Below are 17445 nucleotides of genomic sequence, written 5' to 3' on the forward strand. Positions count from 1 at the left end.
TAAAATAGTGAACATACGAGATAACTTTTATTCCATTAATAAGTAATCAAACAAAAGACTCCTAATTAGTCTGCTGACATATGCAGTAACATATTGTGTTGTTTTCCATTCTATTATTTTGTCAAAATTATGAAGGACAAGTGGTAGAAAATTAATTATTAATCTACTTGTTCATTTACTGTTAATATCAGCTTACTTTCTCTTTTAACATGTTCTATCTACGCTTCTGTTAAAATGTAATAATCACTCATTCTTGTGTTGTTTGATACTTTACGTCAGTTTTGGATGATACCACACATTTAGTTACACAATCATACATTGGTCATAATTTAAGTCCTCATGTGTCCAGGGACATATTTCCTGAGTTTATAAAGATAATATACATTTGTTTAAACCAAAAAAAGACTTTGTGATGCTAGAAAATTTCAATGTAATCATAATAGTATCGACTAGATACGCTCTTGTACTTGGTATCATTACAGTGGATGTCAAGTGTAGATCCACCCATTACATTTGTTTACATTGTGAAGCGTCAGCTTGTTAGCTGTGACGACGGTGAGCTATTGTATCCTCCTACGGTACGTAGTGAAACATGTTTAGCTATTCCTCGTCCTGCAGGGATGATACTTGTAAGAAACTTACTTTATTTCTCCCCATGCAAGCGAGGATTAGTGATTTAGATGTAGCCAAAACACTGCCGACTGCGGATGGACGTTAGGCGCTAGCTAGCGAGCCATGTTCAAAGCACCTCTTGCAGAGCAGCGTTTTATTGTCATAGCTTTGCCTTTATCGTAAATTTTTAAGCCAAAAGGCATCCTTTTTCCCTTTTCTGTCCAAGTATTGTGTCTGCTTGTAAGTACTCTGTGTTTGTGCACTGCCGAACATGCTCCTCTGCAGGTTAAAAACAACAATGAAAAAAAAACGGTACTTTTTAGAGGCGGCATGGTACCGTTTATGATTCATTAGTATCGCGGTACTTTACTAGTACCTGTGTACCGTACAACCCTATTTCAAACATTTTAGTTCCCCTTTATACAGTAGCTCCTAATACGTTTGAATAAAATAGATCCAAATGTAATTATGATGCAGTGCAGTTACACACCACAATATTAAACATATTGTTAAATGAATACATCTCTGTCTCGGTCCATCAAAGTTAGTTATCTTCTTCGAGGGCAGATCTTTTTCATTTATAGTGTCACTATAGATGTCATTACGACCTATACCTAATATCGTGGCACATTTTTACACAAACATTTTGAAAAACTACAGACGCTCACATCATTTTTGTATTGCTATCTATTGTGTATGTATTGTTTATTTGTGGGCTATTGATCATTCCCGAAAAGAATGAAGCCAATGTAATGTGGCTGCAGATGACCGTTGCAATAAAGTGAAGGCAGAGGTCAAACCTTGTTTTACTCCCGCTGTGTGTACTGTATTATACACAGGTGAGAAATTTTAAGAAATCAATACCAAACCACCTCATTGACCAAATAGTCTTCGTACGTGACTCGCATCGCTCATGAACTGCAGTACTTTGGAAAAGTCAGTGCAGGGAAAAACAAAAGAACGCGCTTTAAAATGTCACCTTTTAATCGCACAAAAGCACAAAATGGGTATTTTCAGGGTCAATCCACACTTCCAGTGGTTTTGAATGCAACATTTTAACAGGACACTAGAGATTAGGGGTGTCCAGACTTTTATTTTTGAATACATTTTACATCAACCCTTGGGGAGAACAGGTCTTATTATTGCCTTTGAAGATGACATCATGCAACAGAATGTTCATTTTAAAAAGGTTAGCGGGATGACGGATGGCCGCAGGAGTTGGAAACGAATTAATCTCAAAATGTGCATTGTGTACTAAAAAGTTAAAGACAAAGTTAATTTTAGCACATGCTTAAAATGAGTATGCATTAGAGTTACCAAAAGTTGCATATATATAGCATTTTTTTTTACTTTTTATTCGACCCCTTTTACCGTATTGCTTTTGCACTATCTTGTTTAGCTCATAATAATAATAATAATAGATTTTATTTGTAAAAAAGCACTTTATGTTGAGCAAACAACTTCAAAGTGCCACAGTGTAAAAAAATAGTAATAATAATAATAATAAAAATATAATAGAAATGAATAAAATATAAAACTAGAAAGAGCCCAATAGCTAGAACCACCATGCATATCTATAAAAAGGCTTTTTTTTTTTCAAAAGATGGGTTTTTAAGCCTATTTTAAAAGCATCCACAGTCTGAGGTACCCTCAGGTGGTCAGGGAGAGTGTTCCACAGACTGGGAGCAGCGGAGCAGAAAGCCCGGTCTCCCATTCATTGATTTTTTATGTCCTTTGTTTGTTTTTTGATGGGTTTTTTTTTTTTGCTTTATGCTTTTTAACCTGTAAGCACTTTGGTTCAATTAAAAAATTGTTGTAAATGTGCCATGTAAATAAAGTTGCCTTGCCTTGCCTATTTGATGTACTGTAAACCTGTTGTTTTCTAATGCTTTTTCCATGACAACCAAAATAATCCAAACATGTCTATTTAAAACACATGCAAATTCTACAGAGGTGTACTTTAAACCCCTCAACCACTTGATACCGCTAGAGTATCATATATTCGTAATAGACCAGACCTGGGCAAATTAAGGCCCGTTACTCTTTTCAAACTGGCCCGCCGGACATTCCCTAATTATTTTTTTAGATCTTTAAGACGGAAAGTGTAGCTGCCATTATGATGTGCAGTGATGTCTTCTAATGACCGTAAGTCTTTGTGGAGGGAAGTGTCGCCAGCGCTGCTTGCAGGAGGAAAAGTCACCGCCACTGTCCATGGCACTGAGGACAAGCACCATCGGCCAGGGGCGGGGCATGTGCTTACAACGAGACACAGCTGGCAGGTGTTCAGATTTCACAGGTGGTACATGTTGATCTAATCATCTGTTGTCTTTAACAGTAAGCGGCCGGGAACAGAGAAGCGGAGAGGATACGGACGTGACTGAAAAGTCACGTTCTGGGGGAGAAGTACATTGTGAAAGCATTTGCATGATTAAACTGCACGCTTGGCTCTTGTGCCGTGTCTTCAGTGGAACTGCAAGGAAGCGACTTCCACAGTGTTAAGAATTCTCCATGTTATCTACGTTTCAGGGTGATAGGGTAGGGTGAGAAGCTCTGCCATCCGGGAGGAGCTCAACGTAAAGCCGCTGCTCCTCCACATCGAGAGGAGCCAGATGAGGTGGTTCGGGCATCTGGTCAGGATGCCAGCCGAACGCCTCCCTAGGGAGGTGTTTAGGGCACGTCCAGCTGGTAGGAGGCCACGGGGAAGACCCAGGACACGTTGGGAAGACTATGTCTCCCGGCTGGCCTGGGAACACCTCGGGATCCCCCGGGAAGAGCTAGACGAAGTGGCTGGAGAGAGGGAAGTCTGGGCTTCCCTGCTTAGGCTGCTGCCCCCGTGACCCGACCTCGGATAAGCGGAGGATGATGGATGGATGGATGGATGGATGGATCTACGTTTCAGATACTTTATTTTGAAGCATTTCTTGACAGTGTCACTTCCGCTTCCTTCCTGCAGGTGTCACTTCCGCTTCCCGTTCGACGTGTGTTAATGTGTGGTAACTTGTTTCTCTGCTATGTTTAATCGGTGCTCTAGTCTTGGACGATGTGAGTATGTTAATTATTATATAAGACTCATATAGTTTATTAATAGACATCACTGTGTTTGTGTAACATTTACTGGTGTTTTATTAACATTATTAGTGTTGTGTTGTCAGAATGCTACGAGCTAACATCTCCCTGTTAAGGATAGCATTGCTGCTGCTAATGTGGCTAGCTCACGTGCCATTGTGAAAATGCAATATATTATGTCTCTAGTACTTTACTTAGAGCATATCTATAGCCATTATATATATAAATTGTTGTTTAGTTAAATTACATAAATGTTGATGCGTGTTTGTTTGTGGTTTACAGATACTAACTGAACCTAATATAAACCAATATGGACCATTAAACGCCTACTGAAATGAGATTTTCTTATTCAAACTGGGATAGCAGGTCCATTCTATGTGTCATACTTGATCATTTGGCGATAATGCCATATTTTTGCTGAAAGGATTTAGTAGAGAACACCGACGATAAAGTTTGCAACTTTTGGTCGCTAATAAAAAAGCCTTGCCTTTACCGGAAGTAGCAGACGATGTGCGCATGACGTCACTGGTTGTAAAGCTCCTCACATCCTCACATTGTTTACAATCATAGCCACCAGCAGCTAGAGCGATTCGGACCGAGAAAGCGACAATTTCTCCATTAATTTGAGCGAGGATAAAAGTTTTAAAAAAAAAGAAAAAAAGGCGAGTGCAGTAAGAGCTATTCAGATGTTATTAGACACATTTTCTAGGATAATTCTGGAAAATCCCTTATCCGCCAATTGTGTTACTAGTGTTTTAGTGAGATTATATGGTACCTGAAAGTCGAAGGGGTGTGGCCACGGGTGTGTTGACCGCCAGTGTCTCTGAGGGAAGCCACGCAGCTGCAGGAGGACGCAAGCTCCGCCGATGTCTACGGTAAGAGCCGACTTATTACCACAATTTTCTCACCGAAACCTGCCGGTTGACATGTGGTTGGGATCCATGTTCGCTTGACCGCTCTGATCCATAGTAAAGCTTCACCTTCAGGAATTTTAAACAAGGAAACACCGGCGGTGTTTGTGTTGCTAAAGGCAGCTGCAGTGCACTGCTTCCCACCTCCATCTTTCTACTTTGAGTTCTCCATTATTAATTGAAACAAATTGCAAAAGATTCAGCAACACAGATGTCCAGAATACTGTGTAATTATGCAATAAAAACAGACTACTAATAGCTTAGATTGGACTGAAATAAAATGTCCGCTACAACCCGAGACGTTACGCGCACGCGTCATCATACGAGTCATCATACTGACGTTTTCAACAGGATACTTGGCGGGAAATCTAAAATTGTAATTTAGTAAACTAAAAAGGCCGTATTGGCATGTGTTGCAATGTTAATATTTCATCATTGATATATAAACTATCAGACTGCGTGGTCGGTAGTAGTGGGTTTCAGTAGGCCTTTAAACAAGTTGAATACTTATTCGGGTGTTACCATTTAGTGGTCAATTGTACGGAATATGTACTGAACTGTGCAATCTACTAATAAAAGTTTCAATCAATCAAAAAAAAAAAAAAGACAGCTAGATTTTTTGTGGACATGTTCCATAAATATTGATGTTAAAGATTACTTATTTTGTGAAGAAATGCTTACAATTAAGTTCATGAATCCAGATGGATTTCCATTACAATCCCCAAAAAGGGCACTTTAAGTTGATGATTACTTCTATGTGTAGTAATCTTTATTTATAATTGAATCACTTGTTTATTTTTCCAACAAGTTTTTAGTTATTTTTTATATATCTTTTTCCAAATAGTTCAAGAAAGACCACTACAAATGAGCAATATTTTGCACGGTTATACAATTTAATAAATCAAAAACTGATGACATAGTGCTGTATTTTACTTCTTTATCCCTTTTTTTTTAACCAAAAATGCTTTGCTCTGATTAGATGGTACTTGAATTAAAAATATGTTCACAGGGGGTACATCACTGAAAAAAGGTTGAGAACCACTGAGCTAAGCGATCCGAACAAAACACAAATTAGAGCAACATGTGATAAATAATGGATTCATGTCATTTCTACAATATGTTGAGAGCCCATAAAAGAACCTTATGTGGGCTGGAAACGTCACTTTGAATACTCCTGTAGTCGAGCGTCTGAGTTGTTTGTTATGAGGACGCAGTTTGTGGACTGCTGCTGTAGTAGCAACAATCAATATTTTCGTGGCACTTGTTTTGGTTAAAGATTAACCCTCAAGTGTTTTTCTTATTTGATTTATGCTGTAATGGCTTGGTTTCCTCTGACTGTCACGCTCTGCTGGACGCGTCCTATGTGGACCAATGTCATGTCTTAGTTTGTGAGTTTACTTTTCCTAACTTAGAAGTGCTCGTTAGTCTCTAATCCTTCCCCGGGTATTCCTGAGCTAAGATAAAGCGTGGGGGTCTTTTTTTATTTGTCTTCTCTCACTCTCTCCCGTCAGAAAACCCAGAAGGGGGGACTCTGTGCTCTGTGCAGAGTGCATTTATTTGAGATCTCAAATACATGCTTAAAAGGCTTATCAGTATTCTCTGAATGTTTCTTTATTAGATAGAACAAATCCAAAACACTGCCAAAAGGTTTTCATTTTAGTCAATATGCTAATTTCCACGGTGCAAAAGTAGCATTATTTATTGTACACCCTTCACAAACTACTGTCTAAGTATTTTATATGTATATATATATATACATATATATATATATATATATATATATATATATATATGTACATCCGCTTATTCTCTTATATATAAATAATAGTATTAGTATTTAATGATACTATATACTAACCCCGTTTCCATATGAGTTGGGAAATTGTGTTAGATATAAATATAAACGGAATACAATGATTTGCAAATCATTTTCAACCCATATTCAGTTGAATATGCTACAAAGAAAACATATTTGATGTTCAAACTGATAAACATTTTTTTTGTTTTCGCAAACAATCATTAACTTTAGAATTTGATGCCAGCAACACGTGACAAAGAAGTTGGGAAAGGTGGCAATAAATACTGATAAAGTTGAGGAATGGTCATCAAACACTTATGTGGAACATCCCACAGGTGTGCAGGCTAATAGGGAACAGGTGGGTGCCATGATTGGGTATAAAAGCAGCTTCCATGAAATACTAAGTAATTCACAAAAACGGATGGGGCGAAGGTCACCAATTTGTAATCAAATTGTCGAACAGTTTTAGAACAACATTTCTCAACGAGCTATTGCAAGGAATTTAGGTATTTTACCATGTACGGTCCATAAAATCCTCAAAAATTTCAGAGAATCTGGAGAAATCACTGCACGTAAGCGAGGATATTACAGACTTTTGATACCTCAGGCGGTGCTGCATCACAAACCGACATCCGTGTGTAAAGGATATCACCACATTGGCTCAGGAATACTTCATAAAACCACTGTCAGTAACTACAGTTGGTTGCTACATCTGTAAGTGCAAGTTAAAACTCTACAATGCAAAGCCAAACCCATATATCAACAATATCCTGAAACGCCGCCGGCTTGGCTGTGGCAGAGCTCATCTAAGATGGACTGATGCAAAGTGGAAAGGTGTTCTGTGGTCTGACGAGTTCACATTTCAAATTATATTTGGAAACAGAGGATGTGGTGTCCTCTAAAACAAAGAGAAAAATAACCATTCGGATTGTTAAAGGCGCAAAGTTCAAAAGCCAGCATCTGTGATGGTATGGGGGTGTAATAGTGCCCAAGGCATGGGTAACTTACACATCTGTGAAGGCACCATTAATGCTGAAAGGTCCATACAGGTTTTGAAGCAACATATGTTGCCGTCCAAGCAACGTTATCATGGATGCCCCTGCTTATTTCAGCAAAACAAGTGTTACAACAGCGTGGCTTCGTAAAAAAAAGAGTGCGGGTACTTTCCTGGCCCGCCTGCAGTCCAGACCTGTCTCCCAACGAAAATGTGTGGCACATTATGAAGCGTAAAATACGACAAAGAGACCCCGGACTGTTGAACGACTGAAGCTCTACATAAAACAAAAATGGGAAATAATTTCCACTTTCAAAGCTCCAGCAATTAGTTTCCTCAGTTCCCAAACGTTTATTGAGTGTTGTTAAAAGAAAAGGTGATGTAACAGTGGTGAACATGCCCTTTCCCAACTACTTTGGGACGTGTTGCAGCCATGAAATTCTAAGTTAATTATTATTTGGAAAAAAAATAGTTTATGAGTTTGAACATCAAATATCTTGTCTTTGTAGTGCATTCAATTGAATATGGGTTGAAAAGGATTTGCAAATCTTTGTATTCCGTTTATATTTACATCTAACACAATTTCCCAACTCATATGGAAACGGGGTTTGTATATATATATATATATATATATATATATATATATATATATATATATATATATATATATATATAGGGGTGTAACGGTACACAGAAATTTCGGTTCGGTACGTACCTCAGTTTAGAGGTCACGGTTTGGTTCATTTTCGGTACAGTAGGAAATCAATAAAATATAAATTGTTTGGTTATTTATTTACCAAATTTGTAAACAATGGCTTTATCCTTTTAACAGTGGGAAAACTATAATAATTCTGCCCACGTTAATCCACATTAAACTGCCTCAAATTGTTGCTTTGATTAAATAAAATGCATAAACCTTTCTTCTACATATAAAAAGTTTAACATTAAACAGTTTCCATTGAAACTGTTTAATGTCATCTCATCATGCTTAATTTATTACAGCATTTGGGAAGCCTGTAGTCTACTTTTATTATGTAAATGTTGTATTTTTATCAACATGTGATAGCAGGGAACCTGCTATTCAAAACTAGGCTGCTACATTACTAATGATTCATGTAACTATAGCTGAAAAATAGTACAATTGCAATAGGAGAGACTATTCATCCCTAAACACAATGGAGTTCAATGAAATAACAGACAGACAGGGCTTTGCTGCCCGCAAAACACGCACACACACACACACAAAAATTAGCTAACGTTACGCTAAAAGATAATTAGCCCTCACCTCAAGCCAATACTGTGAGCTAGCTGAGCTGTAGTTTAAGTTTCTAGAACGTCAACGGGCTCATAGTGATGTTTGTAATAGTTGTGACTGGGAAGTGTTTAATGTAATTTGGGTAGAGTCCGCTCCTCCCCTGCTAGACGAATATCTGCTCGACGCTAAAGCATTGACTACATCGTTCTGAAGTCTGAATACGCACTGCTGATTGGCTGTTACATCGCTCTGAATACGCACTGCTGATTGGTTTTGTATGTAACCAATCAGATGGTATATATATATATATATTCACATATACATGTCTATATACAGACATATATACACATATATACATACACTTATATGTACATATAAATATACACACACACACATATATATATATATGTATACAATTAGATATATATTTCACTAAATACCATATTTTCAGACTATTAACCGGTACTTTTTCCCTACGCTTTGTACACTGCAGCTTATAAAACTGTGCGGCTAGTTTATGGACAATAATGTTTTGGATTCAACACAACATTTTTTAAACCAACTGAAAAGGTGTAATATTGTTTGTTCCATGTCGCCATCAGTGTGTGAATGTGTGTGTGAATGGGTGAATGTAAAAATAGTGTCAAAGCGCTTTGCGTACTTTGAAGGTAAAAAAACCCGCATTAACCATTTACAATACAACAAAAACTATTCATACTTACTAGGGGTGTAATGGTACACAAAAATTTTGGTTCGGTATGTACCTCGGTTTAGAGGTCACAGTTTGGTTCATTTTTGGTACAGTGAGAAAACAACAAAATATACATTTTTTCTGTTATTTATTTACCAAATTTGTAAACAATGGTTTGATCCTTATAACATTGGGAACACTATAATAATTCTGCCCACGTTAATCCACATTAAAATGCCTCAAGTTCTTGCTTAGATGAAATAAAATGACACAACTTTTCTTCTACATATAAAAAGTGTAACATTAAATAGTTTCAAGTCAACTCATCATGTTTAATTTATTACAGCATTGGGGAAGCCTGGAGTTGATTTTTTTATTATGTAAAAGTTATATTTGTATCAACGTGATAGCAGGGACCCTGCCATTCAAAACTAGGCTGCTACATTACTAATGATTAATGTAACTATAGCTGAAAAATAGTACAATAGCAATAGGAGGGACTATTCATAAATAAACACCATGGAGTTCATGTAGGCTTTATGATGCACTTACATTATATGAACTATCAGAGACAGAAACTCTTCATTTAACATGTCCTTTTTTGCTGCTTCAACACACCTCAATCAACATGGTCTGTAACACACACACACACACTGCAAAATGAGCTAACGTTACACTAAAAGCTAACTAGCCTTCACCCAAAGCCAGGACTGCAAGTGAGTGAGCTGAGCTGCAGTTTGTTTCTAGAAGGTCAATGGGCTCATGTGATGTTTAGAGAGTAGTTGACTTGGAAGTGTTTAGTATAATATGGGGAGAGTCCGTTGCTCACCTGCTAAACGCCAATCTGCTCGACGCTGAAGCGCTGACTAGATGCACTCTGAATACGCACTGCTGATTGGCTTGTTACCGCTACTGTTGTAACCAATCAGATCGTTGTGTGGGAGGGAAAATGCAGGGTGCTGTGCAGGAGACAAAGTCAGAAAGGAGCGAAGCAGCTGGTAAGACTTTAGCATAGGCGGCTACTTCATATGTCCGTGTGGAACTTGTTCGGTACTCCTCCGCACTGAACCGGAACCCCCGTACCGAAACGGTTCAATACAAATACCGTTACACCTCTAATACTTACTAAACCGTCCCATGTGTGATGTCTGTAGGAGGGTTTTAATGCATATTTGTACGTGCTATTGTAATTAGTTCAATTTAGCATTGGTAGCATTAGCAAATATGCAAATTTACAAGTGTCTGTGTTAGTATTATTAATTTACAATGGCATACTTTTTGTATTGTTTCAGTTTAGTAAATTCACCAAAATGTCTCCATGGAGTTATTGAGTTGGCGGCCAGTGGGTCCATGACAATGACTTCTGTTTTACTGCCGTGTGACAGGCACCGTTTGGAAACAGTTAAGGTATGTAAATAAACATTTACAAAATCTTTCGTATCGGTATATATCTGCGGGTTACGGTCAGGTACAGCTGATAAATGTAGAAACAGGTATTTCTTTAATAATTTGGTGGGTGCGGCTTAAATACCAGTGAGCTTTACGGCCCGGTATTACAGCTCAGCGTGTATGAAACAAAATAGCAAATTCCTCCTCTCATGCACACTCAGTGTTGTTTATTGCTTTCCAGCTGCATTTTTTTTGTGTTTAAATTGCATTAAGTCACATGCATGTACAGAAAATTCAATCCATATATCAAAACTTATGCACAAAAAACATTGTGGTGTGAATAAACATGTTACAGCAGCACAGTGTCATTGAACACCCAGCCCTTTTTTAAATCATTAAAGCCAGAACAGAAACACATGCAAAGAGATCAAATATACAATATTCGACAATTAGGAAGAAAAAAAACTAATAAAATTAATGACGACTGTATGACAGACTGTACAGTACACAAGTAGAGTGCAGTAAGGGATTAGTTTGGCAATGATGTAAGGAATGAAGTAAGGACAGAAGTGTGACTGAATCTAGGTTCCAATTCAGCTGTTGCAGCCTTCATAGGCTGCATTTAAAGACCTGCAATTCCACTCAAATGTTTTGTAAGTCATATTTATTTGCAACGACTACAAACCTAAGGTGTCTTTGCCTTTTTGTGGCAAAATACCAAAGCATTTAAAGAAAAAAATTGCTGCAAAAATGTAAATATATGCAAGAAAAAAAATACCTTCCTATTACTGACTAACAAATGTAGTTTTCTGATTTTTTTTGTGGGACCAATTCGTTCATCTTAAGTTGAGAAAATCAACTTTAAACATCATTCAAGGCAGATCACTAAAGAATACAGTAAACACTTGTTTACTGTAATTATATATTCAATATTATTAAATGATTTAATCATTTAAAATGAGGGTTGAATAAATTGGAGTGTATACCGCATAGTTTGGCCGGAGGTGCGACTTATACTCAGGAGCGACTTATGTGTGAAATTATTGACATATTACCATAAAATATCAAATAATATTGTTTAGCTCATTCACGCAAGAGACTAGACGTATAAGATTTCATGGGATTTAGCGATTAGGAGTGACAGATTGTTTGGTAAACGTATAGCATGTTCTATATGTTATTGTTATTGAATGACTCTTACCATAATATGTTATGTTAACATACCAGGCACCTTCTCAGTTGGTTATTTATGCGTCATAAAACGTACACTTATTCAGCCTGTTGTTCACTATTCTTTATTTATTTTAAATTGCCTTTTAAATGTCTATTCTTGGTGTTGGGTTTTATCAGATAAATTTCCCCCAAAAATGCGACTTATACTACAGAGCGACTTATATATGTTTTTTTCTTCTTTATTATGCATTTTCGGCAGGTGCGACTTATACTCCGTAGCGACTTATAGTCCGGATGATGAGGTAAATCAATTCATCTGTGCTCCCCATCTTTTGTAGAAAACCTATTGTCAAATTAATGTTGTGTGGAAAGAATCTCGTAAAAGTTATTTTAAATGACTACAAATGGTACAAAATGTCAACAAAATCACACCCACAGAAACAAGTTAGTAAAACACGTGTTAAATAAGTTGGCAAGACACAGAAAGAAAGTCGCCAGGCTATAATAACAAACATTTACAGCTGAAAGTGGATTCATTGGTGTCTATAGGGAACAAACATCCCTTGATGATACATAAAAATCAAATAAAAAAGTTTCTATTAAAAAGTGAAAGATTAGTTTGTAGGAAATGACAGAGAAGGTTTGTAACTTCCATTCAGAGGACATCAGAACTTTCAAGTCACTTGAGATTTTTTCAGACAGTTTGTTTTGTTTTCCCTTTGATGCTGCGCCAGTTTTCCGAGGCCGTTGTGGTTGCACGTACCTGCACCGGGTGAAGACATGCACACCCACAGAAAAAAAGATACACAAGTCAATTACAGTTAATTTACTTTTGAAAGTTAATGACAGAAAAGACTTGGAGCCAAAAATACAGCCAGTTGATCCGGTTCACGCAAGACATCTTAGGGCGGGGGTCTGCAACCCGCCCTAGTGGCTCTCTGGAGCTTTTTCAGAAATGTATGAAAAATGGAAAAAGATGAGGGGAAAAAAAATATAAAAATATATATCCATCCATTTTCTACCGCTTATTCCCTTTGGGCTCGCGGGGGGGGGCTGGTGCCTATCTCAGCTACAATCGGGCGGAAGGCAGGGTACACCCTGGACAAGTCGCCACCTTATCGCAGGGCCAACACAGATAGACAGATATTTTTTGTTTTAATAGGGCTTCTGTAGGAGGAAAAACATGACAAAGACCCCCCTAATTGTTATAAAGCACACTATTTGTATTAAACATGCTTCACTGCGTCGAGTATTTGGCGAGCGTCGTTCTGTCCTACTAATTTTGGCGGTCCTTGAACTCACTGTAGTTTGTTTACATGTATAACTTTCTCCGACTTTCTAAGACATGTTTTATGCCACTTCTTTTTCTGTCTCATTTTGTCCGCCAAACTTTTAACGTTGTGCACGAATGCACAAAGGTGAGTTTTGTTGATGTTATTGACTTGTGTGGAGTGATAATCAGACATATTTGGTCACTGCATGACTGCAAGCTATTCGATGCTAACATGCTATTTAGGCTAGCTATATGTACATATTGCATCATTATGCCTCATTCGTAGCTATATTTGAGCTCATTTGGTTTCCTTTAAGTCCTCTTAATTCAATTTATATCTCATGACACACCATCTGTATGTAATATGGCTTTTTTTTGGAGGGGGGGGGGGGCTCAAGACATATTTGTTTTTGTATTTTTGGTCCAATATGGCTCAATCAACATTTTAAGTTGCCGACCCTGTCTTAGGGGAACTATTTAGGTTTTATTTAAACCGTAGTCATCCTCATTAAAGTCTATTTAAATGGCAGCAAAACCAAAAAATCATGGCCATAAAAATGCCAATATCCTGTGGGGTACAATGTACTTCTCCCTAATCGCCATAGTAACGCGCTGTGATGTGGACCCAGAGTGACAGTAGAGAGGATGTAAAAGACATAGATCAGTGGAAGGTGCTGACGGCACGTGGACACAAAGGACAGCGGCTGTCCCGCTGGTGCTTCATCTTGGTTCATACGACGACTCTGCTGGCTTTAATGTCTCTCTGGGGATTACAACAAGATTGCTGCTCTCCCACGGAGCAGCCCGCTTCCCCTACACCAGGGGTCACCAACGCGGCGCCCACGGGCACCAGGTAGCCCGCAAAGACCAGCTGAGTAGCCCGCTGGCCTGTTCTAAAAATAGCTCAAATAGCAGCGCTTATCAGTGAGCTGCCTCTATTTTTTAAAATCGTATTGATTTACTAGCAAGCTGGTCTCGCTTTGCTCAACATTTTTAATTCTAAGAGATAAAAAACTCAAATAGAATTTGAAAATACAAGAAGATATTTTAAAGACTTGGTCTTCACTTGTTTAAATAAATTCATTTATTTTTTTACTTTGCTTCTTATAACTTTCAGAAAGACAATTTTAGAGAAAAAATACAACCTTAAAAATGATTTTAGGATTTTTAAACACATATACCTTTTTACCTTTTAAATTCCTTCCTCTTCTTTCCTGACAGTTTAAATCAATGTTCAAGTAAATGTATTTGTTTTTTATTGTAAAGGATAATACATACATTTTAATTTAATTCGTCATTTTAGCTTCTGTTTTTTCGATGAAGAATATTTGTGAAATATTTCTTCAAACTTATGATTAAAATTGAAAAAAAAAAATTATTCTGGCAAATCTAGAAAATCTGTAGAATCAAATTAAAATCTTATTTCAAAGTCTTTTAAATTTCTTTTATAATTTTTATTCCGGAAAATCTAGAAGAAATAATGATTTGTCTTTGTTAGAAATATAACTTGGTCCAATTTGTTAGATATTCTAACAAAGTGCAGATTGGATTTTAACCTATTCAAAACATGTCATCAAAATTCTAAAATTAATTTTAATCAGGAAAAATCACTAATGATGTTCCATTATTTCTTTTTTTAAATTTTTCAAAAATATTTTAATTAGCTAGTTTTTCTCTTTTTTTTTTCCGGTTGAATTTTGAATTTTAAAGAGTCGAAATTGAAGTTACACTATGTTTCAAAATTAAATTTAAATTTTTTTTCCTGTTTTCTCCTTTTTTAAACCGTTCAATTGTGTTTTTTTCATAATTTATTCTCTACAAAAAACCTTCCATAAAAGGAGTAAAAAATGTACGACGAAATGACGGATAGAAATACCCATTTTTGAATGTATACATATATATAGATTTATTTATTTAAGGTAAATTGAGCAAATTGGTTATTTCTGGCAATTTCTTTAAGTGTGTATCAAACTGGTAGCCCTTCGCATTAATCAGTACCCAAGAAGTAGCTCTTGGTTTCAAAAAGGTTGGTGACCCCTGCCCTACACACACTCTCCCACAAGCAGTACCACTACGGACACTCACTGGTTCACCGTGGAGAAGACGCCCAGTCAATGTTCGTTTGTCTTCAGTGCAAAGAACAAGAAAACAGGCTGTGGGGGGGGGGGGATAAAAGAGCAAGGTTAAAGTCAAGTTAATGGCTGCTTGGTTTGCTGTTACAGTATGGAATGCTGCATGGACTGTTACCTTATGGTCTCCCATGCAGACATTAGGACCCAGTGTGTCGTATGTAACACGCCTCTCACCGTCAGCGCCCTGGAAGGAGAACATACACTCATGGTCCTTTGCTTTATTACGCACTTGTTTAAATTCTTTACATGGAGGTTTTTTTTTCCAATTGTAGCTCCTAATAAAAATCCAAACTGTAATCGGTAATCAGCCTTAGAAGACTTTTAATTAAATGATTGAAACTTTTATTAGTAGATTGCACAGTACAGTACATATTCTGTACAATTGACCACTAAATGGTAACACCCGAATAAGTTTTTCAACTTGTTTAAGTAGGGGTCCACGTAAATCAATTCATGCAGACATTAAGTTCGCAGGCAAAATATGTGCCTCTCACCTTCTAACCCACAAAATACAGTGCAACATTGATTTACTAACCACTCATGGTACGAACTTTTGGATTTACAAACCACAGACCAAATAAAAAAAAACTTTTCTCCCCTGAAAATAATTAGTCGGCTCGAACATAGTGGATTTAAATATGTGTTTGGATTACATTTGGTTCACTGTTTAGTTCTACTTCGAAAGGCACTTTTTTCCACATTTAGAGATTGTTGTTTATAAACTAAGCAAATTGTTTATTTCCTTAGTTTATAGTACAGTACTGCAGTAAATCAGTTTTTGGAACTAAGTTAGTAGGGTGTCAAAACATTTTTTTTCAAATGATTCGCAATTCCTAATTGTAACAATTCTTAATCAATTTGGAAAAAAATAAACGTTTTAAACAATAATAATAATAATGATTATACAAACCCTGTTTCAACTGAATATTGGTTGAAAAGGATTTGCAAATCATTGTATTCCGTTTATATTTACATCTAACACAATTTCCCAACTCATATAGAAATGGGGTTTGTATATATATATATATATATATATATATATATATACACATACATATATATAAAAATACATATATATATATTTTTTTAAATGTCCTTTCCAGTTATATTGTTGATGTCGTTGCCCATATCTGCTGTACAGATTTACTTTAGAAAAAAGAAACCGTGGGATATTTCTGTTGTTGCCTTATTTGTATTTGACTTTATTAAATGTTTGGGTAGAATTTTATTAAACAATACCATTTTTTTGTTGTTGTTGTTGTAATATAGACATTTATCAAAGCTGTTTATATATTTTATGGAAGAATGTACTCAATCATAAAACTGGCATCCAATGTTATCAAAAAGTAATTATTTTAAATCGAGAATTGTTTTGAATTAAGAATCAATTCTGAATGGAATCGTTACTGAAGAATCAATTCAATTCACAGCTCTATTAGTTACATGTTCCTTTCAATTAGTTTAGTTATGAGTTTCTTCTTACCTTGTTGGAATTATTGTTTGTTTAAATTAGTGCTGTCAAACAATAAATTAGTAAAACATGAATATTCACAGGCCCTGCGATGAGGTGGCGACTTGTCCAGGGTGTACCCCGCCTTCCGCCCGATTGTGGCTGAGATAGGCGCCAGCGCCCCCCGCGACCCCGAAAGGGAATAAGCGGTAGAAAATGGATGGATGGATGGATGAATATTCACACTTTGAATTTTAAACAATCACAGTACATGGGCTTTAAAAAAAACTCCAATATTTGGACATAAATGCAAATGTTATTGTCTTTCAAATGTTTTACTTAAACACACGTCCTTTATTTGCTCAAAACGTAGTAATATTTTTGTCTAAAGTCCAGTTGGGGTGTATTTTGATACAAAATGTTCCAGTTCGCACACGTCTCCTCACTCATCTTTGCACTGACACCTAATCACGGACTAATTAGAGCATGTGATGTCAAAATAAAAAATGTGATTCATCCGCATTTATACATGATTAATGCGATATTTTTTGTGATTCAAAACATGCATTAACAATGAACTTAGAAAAACATTAATTGTTTGATTATGTCTTTAATTAGGTGATGCTGTACAGCTCCACAAACTTGGCCTGAGTGGACACAATCACATTGACATCGAGGGAAGGACAGCAGGTGGGCTCACA

General features: G+C 36.7%; 1 protein-coding gene and 1 long non-coding RNA gene across 7 annotated transcripts in view; one reads left to right on the forward strand and one right to left on the reverse strand.

Moving 5' to 3' along the window:
• Positions 1–3582: 3582 nt before the first annotated feature.
• The window catches only part of LOC133556608 (uncharacterized), a 30282-nt gene continuing 16419 nt past the window's right edge, over positions 3583–17445 (forward strand). Inside the window, exons 1-3 of the long non-coding RNA XR_009807553.1 lie at positions 3583–3654; positions 10620–10734; positions 17363–17434. This is a non-coding gene — a long non-coding RNA (uncharacterized LOC133556608). The remainder of the gene's footprint in view (positions 3655–10619; positions 10735–17362; positions 17435–17445) is intronic.
• inpp5l (inositol polyphosphate-5-phosphatase L) overlaps positions 9459–17445 on the reverse strand; it is a 53008-nt gene continuing 45021 nt past the window's right edge. For 2 of the 6 annotated variants that reach the window (XM_061906710.1, XM_061906714.1), the window contains exons 14-16: positions 15410–15478; positions 15248–15315; positions 10919–12652 (exon numbers count right to left, since the gene is read on the reverse strand). In XM_061906710.1, the coding sequence (XP_061762694.1) occupies positions 15274–15315; positions 15410–15478 (111 nt within the window). In that variant the 3' untranslated portion in view covers positions 10919–12652; positions 15248–15273. Of the gene's footprint in view, positions 10287–10918; positions 12675–15244; positions 15316–15409; positions 15479–17445 lie in introns of those variants that run through there. The other 4 variants (XR_009807552.1, XM_061906713.1, XM_061906712.1 and 1 more) reach the window with 4 other exon arrangements.

Source organism: Nerophis ophidion, linkage group LG07, assembly GCF_033978795.1.
Source record: "Nerophis ophidion isolate RoL-2023_Sa linkage group LG07, RoL_Noph_v1.0, whole genome shotgun sequence".
NCBI lineage: Eukaryota > Metazoa > Chordata > Actinopteri > Syngnathiformes > Syngnathidae > Nerophis > Nerophis ophidion.